The sequence below is a fragment of the Perna viridis genome, chromosome 10, assembly GCF_037379345.1.
Source record: "Perna viridis isolate PV_CMFRI_1.1 ecotype Kerala chromosome 10, ASM3737934v1, whole genome shotgun sequence".
Lineage (NCBI taxonomy): Eukaryota > Metazoa > Mollusca > Bivalvia > Mytilida > Mytilidae > Perna > Perna viridis.
The window spans coordinates 17,634,479-17,652,956 of record NC_142454.1 but is presented as its reverse complement, the minus strand read 5'-3'; the positions used below and the strand labels follow the sequence as shown (position 1 = coordinate 17,652,956).

The 18,478-nt window shown below is 32.8% G+C and overlaps 1 protein-coding gene across 7 annotated transcripts in view; it reads left to right on the top strand.

Moving 5' to 3' along the window:
- The window catches only part of LOC148604781 (phosphatidylinositol-3,5-bisphosphate 3-phosphatase MTMR6-like), a 57,321-nt gene that overhangs the window by 23,998 nt on the left and 14,845 nt on the right, over positions 1 to 18,478 (top strand). For all 7 annotated transcript variants that reach the window (XM_088549399.1, XM_088549396.1, XM_088549398.1 and 4 more), the window contains 3 exons: positions 12,342 to 12,504; positions 15,350 to 15,504; positions 15,900 to 16,028. In XM_088549399.1, coding sequence (XP_088405525.1) covers positions 12,342 to 12,504; positions 15,350 to 15,504; positions 15,900 to 16,028 — 447 coding nt within the window. The remainder of the gene's footprint in view (positions 1 to 12,341; positions 12,505 to 15,349; positions 15,505 to 15,899; positions 16,029 to 18,478) is intronic.

Here is an 18,478-nt window from a genome sequence, read left to right as displayed (position 1 = left end):
TTTAAAGCCTTAAATATTTTATTTTGTTGCCAACAGGGGAATAAGAAAAATATTATTGTAGGGATATTTAGCATGGCTAGAGCAGTTTATAAGGATGAATAGCTCTAATTCTATTGAATAGACATCCTCTTGTAATTCTACAAAATTTACATGAAATACATGAGGTGTTCTTCAAATCTAGAGGACCAATTAATTTCCAGTAGGGTGGGGGGGTGGGGGGGTAATGTAACATAAACTGTAATAAGTTATTTTCTTCTGATGAAATGAGGTCAATATTTTCTAGCCTTTAATAGGCATATCAGCATTTGGCATTGGCTAGATGCCAAAAAAGTCTGTAGAATACAATATCTTATACTAATAAATCATCATACCATTTGCAAATCTTGACAGTTTTCATGTAGTTATGATATAGTGAAATCATAACAGAACTTTTAAAACCTAAAATTATATGATGTATTTACATGATTGATTATGCAAATTAATGAATTTTCATGTAGTAATCCTGTCAAGGAAACAATTGATGCTTGCACTGGTGACAAAATTGCGTTGTTAGTAATCAAAATCTAATTGGAGTATTGCTGGGATGTTTCAATTAAAATTTGCAAGGACTCTGCATTTCCAATAAACATTGAATTCAGAACCTGAATGTTAAATAAGTCTATTGACATGTTTTGTTGCTAAGTTAACATGGATGTATACATTTACTTTAATAATTTACTAGGAGTAATATGAAGGTCCAATACTCTTTATTATTTAACACTTTTAATGTATTTTCATAGCTTAAGTCTTTGTGTCTGTCTGTTTCCATTGCATGTCTATTATGCCCCAGGTAGCTGAACTACTTTTTACTTAAAAATATTTTCAATAAATTTATTTTTTTTAATCCTTGACAGTTTAAAAAAATTCCATTATATTTTTTGTGACCAGAGGAAGACTTGCTTGCTCTTCTTTTGCAAAATCATGCCTAAATCATTTTCTTGTTACAGATGAGAAGGAATACATTACAACAACTTATCCCAAAAAATCAATGGTAATTTCTCCATGAAAATGATTTTAAATCACAATATTCCTGATTTCATGCTAGAATCAATGTTAATAAATTGGAATATCAAGGAAACAGAAAAAAAGTACTTGTTATGAAATGATTGATCTAGTGTAGAAGTGATTCTTTAGTACAGTGATTGGAAGACAACAGGCATTAATGATGATTGGGGGGTGGGGGGAAGTATTGGGTAATTTCATTACTTGTTTTGATTCAATTTCAATATACATTATCTGCAACAAGATTACATGGATTCATGGATTCCTGAAATCTTGACCAAATAATCGCTTCTAGATTCATAATGTATTACTCCATGTATATACTACTTATAACAAATCCCCAAAACCACGGACAGTGTACTGTACTGTACAAGTATGTACATGTACTAATATGCATAAAACAGGCATTCTAAATGTATTTTCTTAAATTTATTTTTATGAAAATAAATCTAAGACAGAAATTGCTGGGTTGCCAGAAAGTCAGTAAACAGGAAGCAGAAGTGTAACAGACCTGAAATCACATCCCATGGTTTGGGACGCCATACTGAAGTTGTGTAGCAAGTATCTAGTGGCTGTGATTTAAGTGTTACGAGAATGTTTATACAAGTGCAACCTGGCATTTGATATTAGCTATACCTGCCTAGAAATGAAGAAAAGTTTTATTGTAGGTGTATAATTTCAATAGATTTCTTTCTATGCACCACTTATTGGAGCTAAATCTTGTTTGGTTTTCAATTTCGTACCAAAATGCAATAAAAAGTCGGAAAGATTACAGTTATGTGGTCTATGAAGGCATGTATTGATTGGGATGAAACTTTGTAGGAAATGTTATTGCTTGTTTGGTTGGTATTTTATGACTTAAAGAATTTTCTTCATGATCTGTTCCATTTGGAATTGCCTAAAAGTTATTAAAATCTTACATGTTAGGCTGCTGCTGATATGAGGACATTTTACTTGTCACTATTGCCGTTCATTTTGAAGGATTAGTTTGCATTCATCTTGAGCTGTCAGTTGGAAGTCATTTAATTACTCTTTTTTTATTGTTTGGGTAAAATTTCATTATTTTTTAATAAGAACAATACATGTTTTACAACCATCCTTTAACAAAATCAATATTTCTGGCAAGATTTACATGCACACCTTTGGATTAGTTCATGTGAGAGATTCTCCACCATAGAAACTGTCTCAATGGTTTAGTTAAAGCTACCTGGTGAGATTTCATGTAAAAATTAATTTGTTTTGTATTTTTCCACTGTGGCGGACATGTTTTCAACAAACGGTCAGCATTCCAATGGGAACAAATTGTTCTCCTTTACTTGCTGACCTATTCCTTCTCTCCTATGAGGCTGACTTTATTGCTGATCTGATCCAAAAGAAAGAATATCGTTTGGCTAGGTCCTTTAATCTCAATTTCTGTTATAGAGATGATGTATTGTCTTTAAACAATCCTAATTTCGGGGATTTGATACATTGCATCTACCCCAAAGAACTTGAGATAAAGGATACTACAGACACTGTGAAGTCAGCCTCATATCTTGACCTACACTTAGAAATCAATAGTAAAGGAAAACTATTGACCAAACTTTACGACAAACTTGATGACTTTTCATTCAGGATTGTCAACTTTCCTTTCATCTGTGGCAACATCCCTTCAGCACCTGCGTATGGAGTGTTCATATCACAACTCATATGTTATGCCAGAGCTTGCCGAAACTATGCAGACTTTTTGTATCGAGCTAGAACTCTAACAAATAGGCTTCTGGAACAGGGTTATGTTGCTACAAGATTGAAGTCATCACTACAGAAGTTTTATGGTCATCATCATAAACTCGTTGATTGTTATGGTGTATCCATACTTTATATGAGCAACTTGATGGGTGTTTCTAGAAAAGCAGAGGACACTTACACTACCGGTGCACCTGGTCCAGGCTCCCAGTTTTTAATGGAGTCTGAGTTGCTCATTTGCTTTTGTTACTTTGTATGTATGATTTTAGTTACTTTATGTTCTTTGTTGTGTATGTCTGTTTTCCATGTCTGGTCTTTGTTCCTGGATTACATTCTTTTGATTACTGCTATAACCTTGGTTCCCTTGATTACTCTTTCACAGGAGACAATATTGTAATTAAACCAAAAAATCTTCCAGAAATCTTACATTTACAGTAAGAGATTCCAAATTTTTCATTGGTTTTGGGGGATTCTTCCTCTTATGTGGGAGGGTTAACAGGTACATAACCATTAAAAATGTGATGAATTACACTTTTGTCATTGTTTTGATATCACTTACTGGACAAAACATAAAACTGACTCTTGCTCAGAGTGTGAAAACAAGTTCAAAATCATTTGAAACTTCTATGATTAATTTAAGGGAATATCACAATATTCAATTTAACTGAAAACTTAAGTAAATATATCTGATACATCTATCTGGTTTTTCTGTTCCTTGTATTTTTCTGGCGCCAGATCTGGCAATCAGCTCAGAGCCATCAATCATGGCTATTGATTGGTCTAACTAAATTTTACTTCAGAGCAAGATCTGAATGTATTTTGTATTTACTGAATAAAAGAGTAAGTGGTTTTCTTTGTTTATGGCCTATGTAAACATTGTGTTTGCTGGTAGACATTTTTATGGGAAAAAAACTGTGTTCTGTCATTAAGTTTCCCTAGGGAAAAGTCAAACTTAACCTGTTCATTAATGGTATTCAGTGTCAAGATCACTAGTGAGAGCTTAATAAAATGCCAAAAATACTGAAATTGGTACATTCCATGGCTTGACATGGGGAAATTAGAACCAAGAAGCTATTTTATATTTATAGGTTTCGTATCAGTTCAGTATCAGGCCCCTACTATATGCCATTGTAATTAAGCCAGAGAGTCCCTGTAATTTTTTGTCAAGGACTTTTTCTTAGTCATGGTATGTCTTAGAACTATTTTGGTTAATGTACTGTTGTTTCAGAGGCTATGTGGAATGTTTTAAGTGCATATGAGTTTATTTAATCCTTGTGTGAATCCTTTGATATCCCTTGTTTTTTTAATAAGGCTTGTATTCAGTGCATCCTTCTAAAATCCAAATGCATTCAGATATTTTCTTTAGTACAATATTTATTAGTTTACATCATATAAAATTTGGATCTAATCTATATATAATTTGATAAATGCTTGAGATCAGTAAGAGCTTTAATTAGACGTATTTTTTCTTTCTTTTTGCCATGGAGGCTCAGTATATGCAAAGCTCTTGGCTGGTATATGTCGAAGACTGAAGCCAAGTTGCTCACAATTCTAGGCAGGTCACAAAATAAAGAGAATTGTCACTAATCTACAGTTCATTTTACGATTATACAGAAAATACATGTTACAGGATTAAAAAGTATTTTGACAACAGGAAATAAGGCAAATTCACATATACTGAGCACTCAAACATATTATTCTCCAAAAAGTTCTCATATTCCTTAACTGATACCAATTGGATCCACATGGCACAGGGGAACAACACAACAGACGAAAACAAGCAAAGAATTCTCCATAAAGCAGTAACTTCTTGTCAAGGCAAATTATGCTATCATCAACAATACACAATCTATAACCTCGGACCATTGTCCGGAACATGTTAACTTCCCATTAAAGCAAGTTATACTAACATCAGTAACTCACGATAACCTTTGACCGTTCTCTGAAACCTTGGAACATATTGTCCAGAATACAAATACTTCCTTTTAAAACAGGTATATGTGAAAAATTGAAGAAAAAATGACGAGTTAACTTCCAGTTACGGCAAGTTACGACTTACAAAAACAATATTCCTCTTGTATCCCTTATCTCCAAAAACACATTCCTTAATCACATGTAATAAATTTCAATCTTACATTCAGTTTGCAACTGTATATTCCTAAACCTCTAATTTCAATCCTAAATAGGCAATCGCACCTCACCTAAGAACTACCACAAAGGGGGTTTTTAACATCCTTGACTACCCTGTCGGGACTTGCACAGACGGGACCCCAAAACTGAAATTGAAACCCCTTATATACTATTCAACACCAATTTTACACTAATTATTTTTATCATATTTTATGTAACTGACCTAAATAAAGCACCAATTCAGCACCAACTTAGCACCAATTTCTAATAGATAAAAAACTTTTAACAAATACTTAAAACAATAACAAATACTTAAAACAACAACATACATGGGTAACATGATATTGTATTGTAGCAAACTACTTAAAATCATAATAAAGATAAACTTTTGGATATAAGACACTAACGGTACAACAACTAAATCAAAATATGCTTATCTAGACATGCAACTAATTATCATGAAAATCTAATATGACATGCTTCAATGCTCTTTAGACCACAGCCATGGTAAAATAGTGATAAACACATGACCAACATTTCATACAACACATAGGCAGTGTCTAATAAAAAATATGAAGAAACTAGTTCTATTGGAATCCAAATAAATCACAGAAACTCTATTTTATCATTGTTTTACCATGGGCTGACCATCACTGTTGTTATTTAATCCCTCGCTTATGCGATTAAAACAATGCAACATGAATGGCCAGCCCATGGTAAAACAATGATAAAATGGAGTTTCCATGATTAATTTCTTGAATAAACACCTCTGCATTTTTTTTAAATATAGCAATATATCCTTCAGTCTCTGCTGATGACCTTCATAGAGTAGTGTCTTGATACTCAAGGTCAAATGCTTGGAGTAGTAAAATATAAATGATTATTACTTTATTCAATTAATAGTATGAATTGTACAGGATTGATTGAGGGAGTTAGTTGGAGTCAGATAATTTGTTAAAATTTATCAATTGGATAATTTAGTCAGAGAAAATTAATTTGTACATTTGTTACAGGCTAGTGATAGATTGTGACAGAAAATTCTAATATAATTTGTCAAAAACATTTCTGCAAACATGCAATGATGTGTTGGGAATGGAAGTTTTGTTCAACATTGAATGCCTAACCAACTTAGGTTATTGTGCATGATAAGATGGTTTCCAATCTGTATTGTCTGTTTACTTGTCTATTTTTATTAATAGTCTAAATTGTGTTGAGACACTAAAATTTCTGTTATAATTTCATTTGTCTCTCACTTCATTTGTTTTTCTCACTGTTTCTCCTTTCAATCCTTGAAAAATACTGATAAGATTTTTACGAAACTTTGTAGGTAGTAAGGACAACAAATGCAGTTCAGGGTTTTTATCAGAATTATATTATCACCCAAATTATTATGTGAGTTTAGCACTTTGAACTTAGTGTTATGGGTGAGGAGACTTTTTTATTTTGCAGGCAAATTCGATTACATGATAAAATGGATAGAGCTATGACAGGGAGGGTTGATGATACAAACTTAGGAAATTAATCATGGTTTCTTACAAAAATGATTATAAATACTGAAACTTCTCATCTAAAATTAAAAAAAAATAATATATAGAAATATTTGCTTCAAAGTTTTTCTTCCACAGTGTACTTTAGTTCGTATTATTGTACTGTAAGGCTGAGCACTGTCATTTAGTTAATGCAATACTCAGCAGGAGATTTTTGTTTATGAATTTAGTCTGGTCTTATTTCTGCTACAGTACACATGATTCTACTTGTTGTTAAGTAGCACTCCAGCTAAGGATCATACAAAATGTGGTTCATGGGTAAAAAGCCTACATATTTTTATTTTTGATATTTTGTTTGAAATGTCACGGTAAACAGAAATTAACATATGGTCTTTCTTATAACCCGTGCTCTTAGGAGATAAAAATTATATAGAATGCACTGTAGATTTCACAATTAAAGGAGATAACTCTGTAAATGGCGCTCAAATACAATAGAATCTACTGGCTTTTCAATATTGATTATCTCCTAAGAGCAGGCAGATTTGAGTGAATAATTACACATTTCATAGTAAAGACCCATAAAACAACTTTATTACAAAAATAAAAATATGTAGGCTTTTTTTTGGGTGTATTGCATATTTCAGATTTTGCATGATTCTTACAAAGACAGCTACTTAATACTCATGCTGTAGGTATAATGTGATTACGTCTCCTTTTTCATTGATTCTGCACTTAGTATCTTTTTTAAGCTGGGTTACTAGGTACTTGATGAAAATTAATTCATAAATAGGGCAAGAATTGTCAACTCAATCAAGCTTTTACCTGCAACTTTTAATTTTGCCTTTGCTTAATTGTAAAAATCTTACTACATTCCTGTACTATTGAAGTATTCCATTTATAGGATGCTCAGGGTTGTGGATTTTCAGCTCATTAATTGAACATCCGTAAATCGGAGAAGAAATTCTGTGTTAATTGATATAAATTCATGTATGGATGATTTACCATTGCTGGAAGATCCTTCTGAGGTTTGTTCGGAATGGGACTCTTAGAGATAGGAAAATAACATGCCAATCAGCATTTTATGATCACTATTATAATTTAACATTGCATATTGGACGGAAAATTGCAAGACAAGCAATATCTATGTTACAATATATTATGTATGCAATAGTGACTGTTATTTATGAATTTGTTGCAAGGATAAAATGCAAGCAATTTATTATTGCAGTTTTGTCTTTTTTGACAAAAACATATTTAAATTTCGGTGATATAAAAATAAAATCTTGTAGTGTCAAAATTGATAAAGAGTGAGTTTTTATTACACATAATTATCTTATAGTACCCATAACTGCATAACTTACAGAAATTTGTTTTAATTTAGTAGATATTTCATCACTGTGCTGAGAGGCTTTGTTGTAGTAGATCAGTACCTCAACATAGATTTATGATGTTATTTAAAAGTTGACGGGACTGTTCACAAATGATATTCTTTCTATATACTGTTGGTTTTGATATATAATCAGTGACAATGGTTATCATTGAATATCTATTTCCATCAGAATGGATAAGGCTGAGTCTGACATTTTTTCGACAGATGCCATTTACCTGAAATTACTACCTAAGCTGCTTGTCTGTCACAAACTTGATAGGATGATTTCAGGAGGTTCCAGGATGTGAATAAGGTCTGGATTTCCAGTCCACTTTATTAGTTATGAACATCAATCATCATCACAAAATTTTAATACAAAGAAAATTGAATTTTTGACATAGCCATTAAAGAATTCTTTTTGGCTCATCTGGAGTAAGACTTAGCTTTGAGAGAAAAGAAGTAAAAAAAAAAGACTTAAAGCTCAAATGTGGGGTAATCCCAGAACAAGAAAAGCATAAGAGGCATGACTATTAATACACAGAAAAACAAGCAGCAAAACCCAACTAAAACTAGTATTACCTTAGGTGCTCTGAAAGATGAGCAGTTTCTGCTTCCTTCTGTATAATGGCTGCTCTGAGTTAATGTCTGGAGAAACTGGAAGGACATCTACTACATATGGAGATGGTTTGTCTGGTTAAGACATGAGAAGTGAGAAATTGGTACATTTGTTGATTTAACATGTGTAAAATACAGGGTATGGTATAATTTCATTTCAAAAGTCATCATATTTGAAATGAATTCAGTTTCATTACTAAGAAACTTTAAATAATTATGACATTGGTTGTTTTTTTATGCAATATTCATTAAATCCAGTTAAAGTATAGTTTGATTATTCCACTGAACTTAACTATATCTTATTTAATTTTATACAAGAGTGTAATAAAAACAGTATTTTTTTAATCTTCCTACTCTCCCACTATATGATACACCTACAATGTTATTCATTTCTATGCTCAGCAGTCACTTCCCATCAAAATTAACACTATCAGTATTTGTTTTCATTAAGTGTTTTTACAAATTTGTCACAAAGGTTTATGTGGGAGGATTTTTTATTGTTGATGTGCTGTAGAATTTGTTTTACTGCTTAAAATTAGAAAATATATTTGTGACAGTTGTTTGCAGTTGGAAATGATGTGATTGTTTTAGATGATAGTTGTCTAACACATTCCGTTAAGGGAGGAAATTACAATGAAAATGTGAGAGTGAGTGGCATTCATTTATGTATATTGGACTTTTATGGCAGAATTGAGGGTTGTCTTCATTATCTTAATTGGGAAATATATCATTTACAGAAAAGGTCAAAGCCTTATATAATATAGAACTTGAATGATATCGGCAAAATTAAATGAAAGGTATTTTGCATATGTGAGTGTAATTTAAAATAGTTTATTTGCAAGTGTTGAAACAACAAAATGACCTCAGTTGATTTTTTTAACTGTAAGGCTCCATTCCACTAAAGATTTAAAGTTGAATTTTCTCAGTTGTTGCATCCATACTATCTTAGTGTTGATGTAACAAGAATTAATCTCATGTAAGGCAAAGCCAGTTTTTAGAGTAGTTTTTAAAAATATTATCATGAAATTGATTTAGAAAAAGATTTATAACTGTCATCCCATTGTATTTTAATGCACAGTCCAATAAATATATAAATTCTTTGGTTTGCTTAAATGCATTTTTTCTTTTGAAATTATTGGATCATACTAATATGAATGGGAAAATAAAGTGTCTGATATTGACAAATATTCTTGACTTATTTTAACATATTGGCAAGAACACAAATGTATCGATGAGTTTTTATTGTACCCTTTCGTGAGCTAAAAGTAGAAATAATTCCCAGCAGGAAAGCAAGAGCATACCAACAAAAGGACTATTGTCTTCAGATTAGTAGATACTAAGATCTGAATGATTGTGTTTTGTTTTGGTTGTAAATTGATATCAGAGAGAAATGTCAAGCTTTCACTTCAATGCTTCGACAAATTTTTATTGAAAGGATTATTGCTCGGTGGAGATTGTGGTTTTGAATGAGAATAATGTTGTGATGCATTTATTTGTTGCAACTGAGCAGTTTTGAGTGTTTTCTATTGTAAAGGTAGTGTAATGGCAGTTGGAGACTTTGCTGAATTAATTGACTGCGGAACTGAGATGCTGAAAGTTCTCTACCAGTGGCAAAACAAGCATTTATACTGAATGTTGAAAAATTTGAAACTGAAAAAAATATATACATCCTATTGTATTTCTTTCTGCTGTTGCTATTGAATGCTTAACTCAACTGTTTTCCCAGATGCCAAAATATAATATAATTTAAATTATATGAGCTTCACTCATTTGGTGCATTTTAGAAATTCTTTTGTTGGAAGACTACCATTTAAGAAGCACTCAAGCTAAGGATCATGCAAAGTGTGATTCATGGTTGGAAAGCCTACATATTTTTATTTTTGATATTTTGTTTGAATTGCCATAGTAAACAGAAATTAACATTCAGTTTTTCATATAACCTGTGTTCATAGGAGATAAAAATTATATAGAATGCACTGTAGATTTCAAAATTAAGGGAGATAACTCTGTAAATGACACTCTGATACAATAGAATCTATTGGATTTTTAATTTTGATTATCTCCTAAGAGCAGGCAGATTTGAATTAATAATTACATATTTCATAGTATGGACCCATAAAGCAACCTAGTCACAAAAATAAAAATATTTAATCTTTTATGGGGTGTATCACATTTTTCAGATTTTGCATTTGTTTAAGTTTAAATGATGGGAAGTCAACCAAGTTGTCTTATTCAAATGATAAAGAACAAGTTGAGTAGAGCAGCACAGGGTAAAAGGCATTTTAATTTGTTTAACAATGGAATAAGCCCATCCTCAATTTTTATATGAACTTTAGGTTATACTATGATATGAATTGTTTTGGTTATTGCTAGATCAGAAAGGCTGTTTTAACTGAACCTGGTGATTGCTTAGGCAACAAAAATAATAGATTTGTTTCCTGCTATCAGGAAGAAAAAAATAGGGTCGGTAGGTAGGGAAATTATTTCATTTTTCAAAACCATTTTACATTGAATTGATGGGAAACAATCTAGATTATAACAGTACTTGTGCCTAAATTGCCATAAAATGTTTGGGGTAGCCACCAAAACCTAGGGCAGGTAGGGTAGCAGGAAACAGAAGTATTACTATTTTGCCTTAACTGAAAATCAAATGATTGCGTTGGCTCCATCAGTAGCTAAATGTTTTAAATGGTTGCATGTATTGCTGTCGTTGGCAATTAATAGCTGATCTTATGATAATGCAGACAATATGTTTGTTTGAACAAAATTCTGTTTTATGAAGATGGTGTTGTGTGATGTCAAACTGGATATGTTTACTTAAACCCTTTGTTTTGTGCTTGAGTAAGCCTAATGATATTAATGGGTATAATACAGGCCTTGTTAGTTTTGTCAAATAGTCCAGTGTAACAGTAATTGATGAAACAGAGAACTAGTAATTCAATTTGTAACTTCATGAAGATTGAACTTATCTGGTATAAAATAATGCAAATGAAATTGGGGGTTTTGGAGGGATGGTATCATTAATATAGTACGTTGTTTATGGGTAATTAAATGCAAAATATTGTTGAAAAAATTAATTTAGCACATTTTAAATGTAAAGTACTGAAATTGAAACAAGCACCTGCTTCCTGATGACTCCATTAGAAATAAAAAAAAAGAGAGTTATTGATTTTTTTCAAGGTGGCAAGACATTTGCTTTTAAAGTCATATATCTTAAGGTTGCATCTAAATTCCTAGAAAATTCTGCATTTCTGTTTGTTTATAGAAGCTAGGTACCAGTCAGACTCAGTTGTGCCACCCCAGAATGTGATGTTTGTTGCATTAAATCAGGTCTCAAGTTACTGCAATCATCATAAATATAACATCAACATGAATAATTTATGTCAGTGATTTGCGTGACATAACAGAAACTGTGCATGAAAAGTAGGCTGTACTGGTGTAAAGCACTATTATTAACCCACTGTTATGGGGAAACATAATTGCAGATTTCTTGACACTTGCTGACAAGTTGTCAGCCATTTGAAAGAACAGACTTTCAGCTTCAGCTATACCAAATAGCATTCAATCAGTCTTATAAGGCACACAATTTATTGAAGACACCATTGAACAAGTTTTGTCTTGAAACCAAGAGAAGAATATCCCTTTAAAACATCACTAAAGTGTGCCTTGAAGACCAAACTAAAAAAAATAATTAAAAATTCATATGCATCAACCGTTTTGTCACTAATTTTTTAATTAAGTGTTGATGGGCAAGCAATTTTTTAGGTAGCCAATTTGATAAACAACAATTTACAGCAGATGATTGTTTTTTTCCTCACTCATACATATTGCTGCTAGCAGCTTTATGTACTAACTATGATCTGTGGAAAAAAATTGGAATTTATTTGCTGTGATGAATATTGAAGGGTTTGTTGCGAGTTTTAGCCTTTTGATCAGTAATATTTTACTTCAAGATGTTTTTTTTTTTTTTTCAGATCTTGCATACCCACATGTCCAGTGTTGACAGGATGCCATTGACCACTGGTGGATCCCCTCTACAAATTCGATGTAAAGATTTCAGATGTGTAACATTTGTCATACCTCGTGATAGAGATTGTCAGGATATCACAGAGTCACTGCAACAGTTGTCACAACCAAGTAAGTTGAAAAAGACTGTCAGAACATCACAGAGTCACTGCAACAGTTGTCACAACCAAGTAAGTTGAAAAAGACTGTCAGAACATCACAGAGTCACTGCAACAGTTGTCACAACCAAGTAAATTGAAAAAGACTGTCAGAATATCACATAGTCACTGCAACACTTGTCACAACCAAGTAAATTGAAAAAGACTGTCAGAACATCACAGAGTCACTTCAATACTTGTCACAACCAAGTAAGTTGAAAAAGACTGTCAGAACATCACAGAGTCACTTCAACACTTGTCACAACCAAGTAAGTTGAAAAAGACTGTCAGAACATCACAGAGTCACTTCAATACTTGTCACAACCAGGTAAGTTAATACAGACTTATTAACTATAGACTTCACTAACTAGTAGCCTGATGCCTGAGGCTGGTAAAAAAAAAGGTGGACCTGTAATAAATTTGCATATATTCAGATCATCTATATAAAGAATTCTCCAAAATATGGTTTGGGGGAGTGGATAAAAAGGTTTACCATGAAGTCTAATTTTGTTTCCTTATGGTACTAACATATTGACGTATGCTGCCATCCATATTTACATGTGGTTAAACAAGGGTAGACATTTGTGACTTTGGTTCAACATGTTTTTATTAATGAGAAGAGAGATTCTAAAACCTAGTTTAATATTACATTAAGCTTCCAATCTAGTCTCTGTATTAATGTCTCTAGGGTCCAGACGCTTTTGTCAACTTTGTTTTGTTTAAACTATCCATGACCTTAATAAATTGGCATAACTAGAAAATTAAAACAAATTAGGCATAATGGTAAGATAATAACATTTCTAACATGTCTGCTTTGGAACACAGACTATCAGTAATATCAATACATTTCCATAATTGCCATTCTACAGGCTAAATAGTGCTGATAAGGAAAACTCAATGGGGTGGAATATCTAGCATCATGCAACTCTGTGCTTTGGTGTTCTATACAGATAAGACAAATGTAATTAGGTATATGTTTCTAGAATTTTGTAGAGAAGTGGTCTTTTGTTCATGGTCCAGTTCTTGGAATATGTTACTATAATAGCAAATAAAATAGTTGTCTTCAGGGAATGAAATTTGTCTTCCCTTGATAGACCATTACCTGGTAAAATATCACTGTAATTAACTATAAAATTTACACACATATTTAAACTTTCAAGTAGTAATAAATTGAAATACTTATGGAATATTAGAAAGATTATACATGTATGTCATTGTCAATTGTGCTATTAATTACCGGTACCTTAAGAAGTTCAGGTGATGTCATTTAATCAAGAAGTTAAAATCTTTAGTTGCTGTAAATATTTCCTTTTCAGCTCACCTGGCCGAAGGCCATGTGAGCTATTGCCATCACTTTTTGTCTGTCGTCGTCGTTGTCTTTAACAATTTTTCCAAACTCTTATCCTCTGACACCATCTAACCAATTAGAAACCAACCTTGGTATGATTGTTCCTTGGGGTATTTTGCATAGAACTGATGTGGGGATTTTTGATCCATCAAAAAACATGGCCGCCATTACTAAAAATAGAACATAGGAGCCCGACAGTAGTTTTTCGCATATATCTCCAAAACCATTAGGTTTAGCCAAATACTGATGGGATAAAAGTGTTGAGCATGATGAGATCCATCTATGGTTAAATTTTCATTTTGATATGTTAAGCCATGTTGGAGTTATTGCCGTTTTTCGATGTTTTTTTTGCTATTTTGAATGTTGTTTCTTTCAAAAATCTTCTCCTCTGACACCACCTAACCAATTAGAAACCAACCTTGGTATGATTGTTCCTTTGGGTATCTTGCATAGAACTGATGTGGGGATTTTGGTCTGTTGAAAAACATGGCAGCTGTTACTAAAAATAGAACATAGGGGTCCGACAGTAGTTTTTCGCATATATCTCCAAAACTGTTAGCTTTAGCCAAATTCTGACATGGGATAAAAGTGTTGAGCATGATGAGATCTATCCACAACTGAGGATTTTTGATCCGTCAAAAAACATGGCTGCTGTTACTAAAAATAGAGCATAGGGGTCAGACAATAGTTCTTCACAAGTGTCTCCAAAACTGTCAGGTTTAGCAAAAATATTTCTATGGAGGAAATGACCCTTATTATAAGGCCTTCAAAGTCGTCAGGGATCCAAGTTGTCAGGTGACTCCTGTAAGAGTTATTGCCCTTTTACAGTTTTCAGCCAATATCTTTAAAACTATAACAGAAAGAAACTTTCTTTCACTGAAATGATCCTTATGACAGTCCTACCAAAGTCTTCTTGAGTTCAAATTGTTGGATAACTCCTTGTTAAATTTATTGCCCTTGAAAGACAAACTTTAACAGGATGAGCAAATCAGGCTCCTGGGAGCCTCTTGTTTGTACTAATTGTTAATAAATATATACCCTTGGCCACCTTGTTCTATTTTAGATTGGTGCTGAAAATAGAATTGGAAAATAAAATTTTTGTTTACATATATGACCAAATTGATCAGATTATTTTCAACTGCAAAATAATGAGCACATATTATTTCAAATCCATTTTCCCTCATTTTAGCAATAAATCAATATTTACACACAGCTTTTTAACCAATTGGTAAAAAGTTTCAATCTATTAGACAGTTTTCTGGGATTTTACTATTTTCTAAGGGAGACAGTTAGTGCCCTTTTGAAAAGAAGGATTGATTTAAACTATGTGTCCAAGCTTGATAGTAACTTTGATCACTTTTACCATTTGGTGTGGAAAAATAGTTTAAACCACCTGTAATTGAAGGAGATTGTACATGTACTTAAGACTAAGATTTTTAACCTTAGATAAGTATTTTTTTTTTTATTTTAGGTGACTTGGAGTCCTTGTATGCATTTCACTACTCTATGAATGATGATGTTCCAAAATCTAGCGGCTGGCACATGTATGATACTGAAACAGAATATCTACGTATGGGGGTACCTAACAACATGTGGTCACTCTCTAGTATGAACAAAAATTATGAAGTAAGTATGAAAGGGAAGAATTGAAAGGGTTTCTTGCATCCAGTAAGTAGCAAAGGGTAGATATAGAAATGGTTTCCAGTTAGTTGCAAAGGGTAGAAATAGAAAGGGTTTCTTGAATCCAGTAAGAAGCAAAGGGTAGAAAGATTCAACTTAAGGGTTTCATGATAAAATGTTTTATAGGTATGTTATATATAATATAAATATAATTAAAGATAACTAATGCCAGGTGACTGTAAGGGGAGGTTATCCAAGTTAGAAATGATTATAACTACATGCATGTAAATGATATTGGGTTAACCAAGATAAAATTATTTACCTGGTTAGAATTTTCTATGGTATAATTTTTTATAGGTTTTATTGTATTCTGATAATTTCCTTGTGTTTTCGTGTTTCAGATCTGTGATACATACCCTAGAAATTTGTTTGTTCCTATCCATGCCACTACACCTATTCTTGTCGGGAGTTCAAAGTTCAGAAGTCGTGGAAGGTTACCAACTCTCTCATACTTACATAGGGATAACCAGGTAGAGTAAATACAAAGGTTATATATCCAGGTGGCAACTTCATATCTCCAAGTTCAGTGATGTAAAAAAAATGTAATAAATTTTCAAACTTTGACACTTTTGGGCTGTTTACACATGTTTAAATGAAGCCTATGAAATTTTCACTGTAGCTGCTGTTTCAGTTAGGCTTGTCGGCCAAAACAAAAAAAAAAGTCTTGTTTCCTGCTACCAACAAGAACAAAAATTGGGTAGGTAGGTAGGTAGGTAGGGAAATGATTTTATTTTTTTTTAAATATTTTACATTGAATTAATGGGGAAACAATATAAACTTTAATGGTGCTTGAGCCAAAAGACCATATAATGTTTAAGGTAGGTACTAAAAATAGAGTAGGTAGTGTAGCAGAAAAGAAGCATTAAATTTTTTTTTTTGCCCTAGCCAGTACATTGAAAATCTATTTGGTTTTGTCCTACTGCTGATAGTACAATATAACAAGCAGGGTCGTTGTAATTTTGCAAAGGCTTTCATTCTGAAATGCATGGAACTCTTGATTTAATTTTTTACAATCGGTCATTCAATGTGATATGGATTTTTTATTTTTCTATCATGAACCAGATTATTTTTATACATAGTTAATAGTTACATACAGTCTTGTGCCAAAAGTATTCGCGGAAAAATGGCGGACATCATGACGAAGTTGTCTCGCTTTGTACAATAAAAATACAATGCTGATACATAAAACGATAAAATAAAAAAGAAACTTACCTTCAATACTTTGTCAGGTGCCCCATCGATCTTATGCAGGCTAAAATTCTCCTCGGAATGGAATTATACAGGTTTTGCACATATTCTACTGAAAAACTTTGCCAGATGTCAAAGATAGCATTGAAAAGTTCCTCCGGTTTTGTTATTCTGGGGGCCCGAATTTGCAATGTCCGTTTAATTCTAAGCCAACAATTCTCAATAATGTTAATGTCCGGGGACTGAGCAGGCCAGACCATACCATGAATATTATTTTCATGTTTGTATCGTTCAACAATGCGGGCCCTATGGACGGGGGCGTTGTCATCCTGAAAGACATAGTGATCGTCGGGGAAATGACGTGCAATTACTGGCCATAATTGATCATCAAGTATTGAAATATATTTCTGAGCATTAATACTTCCATCTACCTTGCACAGAGTACCTACACCAAACCATGTTATACAACCCCATACCATAACAGAAACCTTTGGCACACACTCTGCATACATGCATTCTGGACGATATGCTTCTTGGGCTGACCTCCATACATAAACGCGATTGTTCTGTCCTATTACTATTTGGGATTCATCGCTGAATATTATATGCCTCCAGTTTTCATTCACAGTCCATCTCCTTTTCTCTAAACACCACGACAAACGTTTCCTTCGGTTAACCTCTTTAACAACCATTCTTTTTTTCACTACCCGTCGGTAAATCTGACTTTTGTGCAAAAATCTCTGAACAGTCCTAGCACTAACACGATTTTCTCCATTTCCAATATTGTACTCCGATGTTATGTCCTTCAAAGCCTTCCCGCGATGTTTTTTCACAAGATGTTTCAATCTGGCCTCGCCACGCACAGTCATTTTTCTAGGACGTCCTGAACGATGAGCTGTTTTGTAACTTGGACAATCACGGAATTTTTTGATAATTGATCTACAGGTGCTCTCGGGTATGCCCAACATCCTTGAAATTTCACTTATCTTATATCCTTCAGATTTTAGTCTGACAATTACTTCTCTTTTGTCCGGTGACAATTCCTTTGATTTGCGACCCATTTTGTTTACATTCGAAATATTACAATGTAATTATGTCATTGCAGACGACAATTTACGTCATCACTTTGGAATTTATCACTGTTTCCGGGGATAGTCTAAAAGTAGAATTTTGTTTGATAATTTCCCTACAATTTTCATTTTTCCAATGGACGCGCGACAACTCGTAAACCTGATCCGCCATTTTCCGCGAATACTTTTGGCACGAGACTGTAGTTAATTAGCAAGAATTTAGAATTTTTAATTTGATTTGTAATAAGCCTTATGATTGGTTGGTTCTCTTTGGGTAACATCTGTATAGACCTACTTGGTACTGTGACATTATTAGCTTGGATTTGTTCATAGTTTGTAATTCAAATAATTCCTAAACTGAATAATGTTTTAATTAAGGATCAATCTTACTGTAATCGAATATGAATTAAATTGTTTTGTGGTTCATGAAGTGTAAACTTCCCCAAATGGTTGTCAGTAACTTGGTCAAAAATTAAAAATAATCCTTAAAGCTGTGTTAGCTGTCAAATTTTTCAGTTCTGATTCTACTAAATTTTGCTGATTCATTGAAATGTGTTTGTAGTAATGCAATTGAAGCAATAAATGTTGATAATACCTACAGAATGTTGTGAAAACAACACTTTTTTGATCAAAGAAGATCGATAACTCTGATCTAATAATGT